Source organism: Dromiciops gliroides, chromosome 3 (assembly GCF_019393635.1).
Source record: "Dromiciops gliroides isolate mDroGli1 chromosome 3, mDroGli1.pri, whole genome shotgun sequence".
Taxonomy (NCBI): domain Eukaryota; kingdom Metazoa; phylum Chordata; class Mammalia; order Microbiotheria; family Microbiotheriidae; genus Dromiciops; species Dromiciops gliroides.
In genome coordinates this window covers 350,513,372-350,517,920 of record NC_057863.1, presented here as the reverse complement: position 1 = coordinate 350,517,920, position 4,549 = coordinate 350,513,372, and the positions used below count along the sequence as shown (strand labels likewise).

Here is a 4,549-nt window from a genome sequence, read left to right as displayed (position 1 = left end):
ATTCATCTATTCCTCACTTGATGGGCATTCACTTATTTTCCAGGGTTTTTTTTGTTGCCACAAAAGGAGCTACTATAAATGTTCTTTGATCTCCCGCTAAGTCTAAAAGTTTTATCTTCTTTTGAGGGTACTACAATGCCTTTCTTCTAGGTGGTTGAGGGAGGGGGTGAAGGATGAAGATTCACCTCTCAGAATGTAAGGAAAAGGCATGGCATTTTAGGGTGCTGTTGGGTTAAAGTCTGGAGCTTCAACATCGTTCATGTTTGGAGAAGCACTCAATCTGTTGACATTCAGTCTTCTGGTAGTCATCTTGTCTTGGTGCTGCTGCTTTTGTTGAATGTGAATGTTTAGCTTGGAGAGGATAAGTTCAGTACTCTGTGCCACCCATTGCCTTTGTCACTCTCACATCATGTCTGTCTCTTCTCTTTACAATGACGGTCTATCAAATGCCAATGTTTGCTGTGAGGGTGCTTTCATGAAGTTTTATTGTGTTTAGGTAAACAGAAGACAGTATTCATAATGAGGTCATGCAATGCACAAATCTTCAGTAGTAAGCAACCATTATTGTTGCTTTTCTGACTCCATTTCTTCCTTGGACTCCCTGCCATGTCCGACAGTCTGTGCCTACTCTTTAAAGTCACCCAGAATGATAAGCTTGTTCTCTTTCAGCACATTGATGATGAGGGTATCTAGGTCTTCATAAAATTTTTCTTTGACTTCATCAGGATTTGTCATAGTGGGAAGATAGACAGTGATGATGGTAGTATGGCACGGTTTTGCAAGTGGCAATGACCCCCTTCATGGTGCTCCCATCACTGTGGCTACTCCAGGAAAACTATCTAGTTCTGACTTTGGTAAGCTGGTCTTCATTTGCCAGCTTTGTTTCACTCAGGGCTTCTATTTGGATGTGGTACCTGCTGAGTTCTCTCACAACAAGAACTGTTTATCTTTCAGTCCTACTGGATTTCATGTTTTCCATATGTGCGTACATATTCCATGTACCAATGGAGAATGGAGAGATCTCTGCAAAAGTTTTTGTACATTTTTGGGTGTGTTTCAAGGGTAGGATCCCTCCCTGCCTGGCCTATAAATAGGGCAGGATTAGGTTAGGCGAAGCAGACAATTTTTAGGGCATCTTTTCTAGCCCCTTCCTCATACCATGAGGTGATCAGGCTGTCTTAAAAAAAGGATGCTCTGGGGGCAGCTAGGTGGCACAGTGGATAAAGCACTGGCCCTGGATTCAGGAGGACCTGAGTTCAAAATCTGACCTCAGACACTTAACACTTACTAGCTGTGTGACCCTGGGCAAGTCACTTAACCCTCTGCCCCAAAAACAAAACAGAACAAAATGAAAAACCAAAAAAAGGATGCTCACACATCTAGGGGGCTGCCAAATCCCACTGCTTCTTCAGTTCAGTGAGAAGAGGACCCTATTACCTGGGCCACCGTGTGGCACTATGTGCAGAGTTGTGACTACAGCTCCCAGTGTATGCACACTTGCTGCTCTGTCACTTACTTGTCTTCATAGGACTTTTCCTACAGTTAGGTAAAAATGGTAAAATGGTATGGATGATGTTTTTTGATGAGCATAAATTATGAGTATATGAGGGCATCATGATAGATGGTCTGGGAACATTCAGGCTCAAGACTTGGACCATCAGGAAGTCAAGGTCTCCTACTTATTGTTGTAGGACTATAGAGTGGGAAGGGACTTAGAAGTCTGTGCTAAACCTCTCATTGCTCAAAAATGAAGGCCTGGAAAGGGCAAGGAAGTTGTTCAAGGAAATACAGTGAATTAGTGGCAGATTCATTCCTGAAACTTTTTTTTTCTGTTTTTCTGATTTATTAAGACATATTCCACACGATTTCTTCAATTAGAAATTCTTTGAAACAATACCATCATGTTTTGCCAGCCAGAGAATAGACTCATCAGATTCTCCCATTCTATGAATTGTTCCACAAATCGCATAAGTTTTAAATTGGCCACTGAATCTGTCTTTGACCTTGTCAATCCCAGCCACATTCATCTGGATGGACCCATGGTCCTTGGCCCTGATGATCCTGTTGCTCAGGGAGCATTTCCATGGTAAGAACAGATCCACGAACTCAGCAGTGTCATTTTGCATGTTGGAAGCTGAGAGGAATGAGTGCAAACTTGAAAGCAGTGGAAGAGCCATTCCTGGAACTTTTGAAGTTGAATTGGAATCCAGGTCTTTCTGACTTCAGGCCCAGTGCTCTACATTACCTAGCTGCCTTATTGACCCCTAAAGTCTCACCTTAGTGCTAAATGGATAAGGAATTTTTATTGGATTGACTTGAATTCTGCACTTAGAGATAAGGCAGGAATGTAGAAGGGTTGTTTGAATGGACCACAAATTCACCAGAAGATATGAATGAGGCCAGGTCTGGGTGACTTCCGACAAAGGGAAATTATACTTTGGAGAATTTTTTTTCCTCCCAACAAACATGCAGGAGAAATCTAACTTATAAGAATACCATGAACAATTTTGATGCATGGTCCTGAGGGTCTCTACATTAGAAACATCTAGCAATAGGTAGAAATAAGGGAAAAGAAGCCGCCAAGAGAGAGGAGCTGTCCACAGAGGGCAGCATGCAACTTGAAGGGTTTGTAGGAAAGGGGGCACTGTTGCTAGGCAGCCAGTCATAGTCCCATCCTCATTGTCATGGCAATAGTAAAAGAAACAGGAAAAATTCAGCATTCAGAAAAAATATGGAATTGGAGAATTTTATCTTCTGTATTTTCCCAACTACTATTTTAGAACCTGCACTCTATTTGTGATATACATCTTTCCTTTTTCCTAGGTGCTTAATGCCATAATACTTGAAGGAATAGAGAATTGAATATCTAGACCTGGGTTCAGGGCTAACTCTTGTATGTTAAAAAATTCAGACACACATGGTCAATGTTCATACCATCCTCCCCCTAGCCCTGAACTGTTTCTTGGTTTAGGCTAAGTGTTTATAGTACCAAACATTACTGAGATGTAGCTCAGGGTTCTCTCATGCAATCACAACATTGATCCCTCTGCTCTAGAAGGATCAGATCTGTAAGTCTTTATTTGGCAGGGATGGGACATAGGACATAAAATTTAGAGATGGAAGGGACCTTTGGGATGATATAGTCCAACCAGCTCAATTTACAGAAGGGGAAACTGAAGCCACAGCCAGTCAATGTACTGGAGAGAACTCAGGTTTCCCAACTCCTAGAAGTGTGCTTTTTTATTAAAACAAATTAGAGCCTGGGTTTACCTCTTTCATGTTTGGGTTCTCATCCTCTGCCCCCAATAAATATGTAGCTTATGTGTAGTGGCAGGATATTATCCCTCTCATGATCATATGGTAGGAAGATCAAAGGCCTGGGAATCCACCCCAGCAGTGCCATCAACCATCTATTTCACCTTGAGTAAGTCATTTAACTTTGAGCTTCAGCTTCTCTATCTGCCAAATGCTGATAATCTTACCTATCCTTCTTTTCTCATAGGAGTGTTGTAAAGATCAAGTGAGACATTCAATTTGATTTAATTCAACAAACATTTGTGAAGTATCTATTATGTAAAAGGTATTGTGCTTGGTGCTAGGAATACAATAACAAAGAAGTCACATTCTAATTGGAGGCTACCAAAAGATGTAAAGGAATATACATTAATAATGATAATAACAATAACACAACTTTATACAGTACTAACTATGTGACAGGCACTGTCCTAAGTGCACCACAATTATTATCTTATTAGATTTTCACAACCACCTTGGATGGTAAGTGTTATTATTATCTCCATTTCATATATGAGGAAACTGAATCAAACAGAGTTTAAGTGACTTGCCTAGGGTCACAGCAGTTAGTGTCTGAGGTCAGATTTGAATTGGTGTCACCTTGACTCCAGGCCCAGTACTCTATCCACTGTGCCACCTAGATGCCTTTAAATATATACATACATATAATATTAATACATTCTGTATGTATATATACCTATATTTTATAAATTTTATATATTATAAGTATATATGTAGAGTATATAGATAACAGATTTAATATAATACAATGTACAATATAATAGATAACATAATATAATAATATAGAGTATATAGATAATATGTACTAAGTATGCATATATAATAGGCATACATATGTATATGTCTATGCACATACATATGTTAACACATTCCGTGTCTTGAGTTGGTAGAAGAAGGGAGACTGAGAATATATCTTGAGCATATTTACTGATATCTATGTCTGTCTGTCTATAAATATATACATACACATATACATCTATATATCTATATCTATCTTCTATGTCTACATACACATATACACATATAGAATATGGCCTGGAGAAAACTCCCACTACCAATGCAGACCTACACCTTTTTTGTAGCTCAGTGTCTTAGCAAGTTGTCTTAAGTACTGTGAGTTTAAATGATTGGGCCAAGATCCATAGTAAGCATATCAGGAGGGAGAATTGAATCCAGGTCTTCCTGACTTCAAGGCCTGCTCTCTATCCTCTTTGTTCTACTACCTCCATGGATA

General features: G+C 39.5%; 1 protein-coding gene across 1 annotated transcript; it reads right to left on the bottom strand.

Annotated features, from left to right (window-relative positions):
- Positions 1-1,874: 1,874 nt before the first annotated feature.
- On the bottom strand, positions 1,875-2,126 carry LOC122751702 (40S ribosomal protein S21-like). Its single transcript, XM_043998848.1, has one exon. It carries the CDS (start codon positions 2,124-2,126, stop codon positions 1,875-1,877), a length of 252 nt encoding a protein of 83 aa, XP_043854783.1.
- Positions 2,127-4,549: the final 2,423 nt, after the last annotated feature.

Excerpts from the sequence above, each read along its gene's own strand:
- LOC122751702 (XM_043998848.1), bottom strand. The coding sequence starts at position 2,126 with ATGCAAAATGACACTGCTGAGTTCGTGGATCTGTTCTTACCATGGAAA.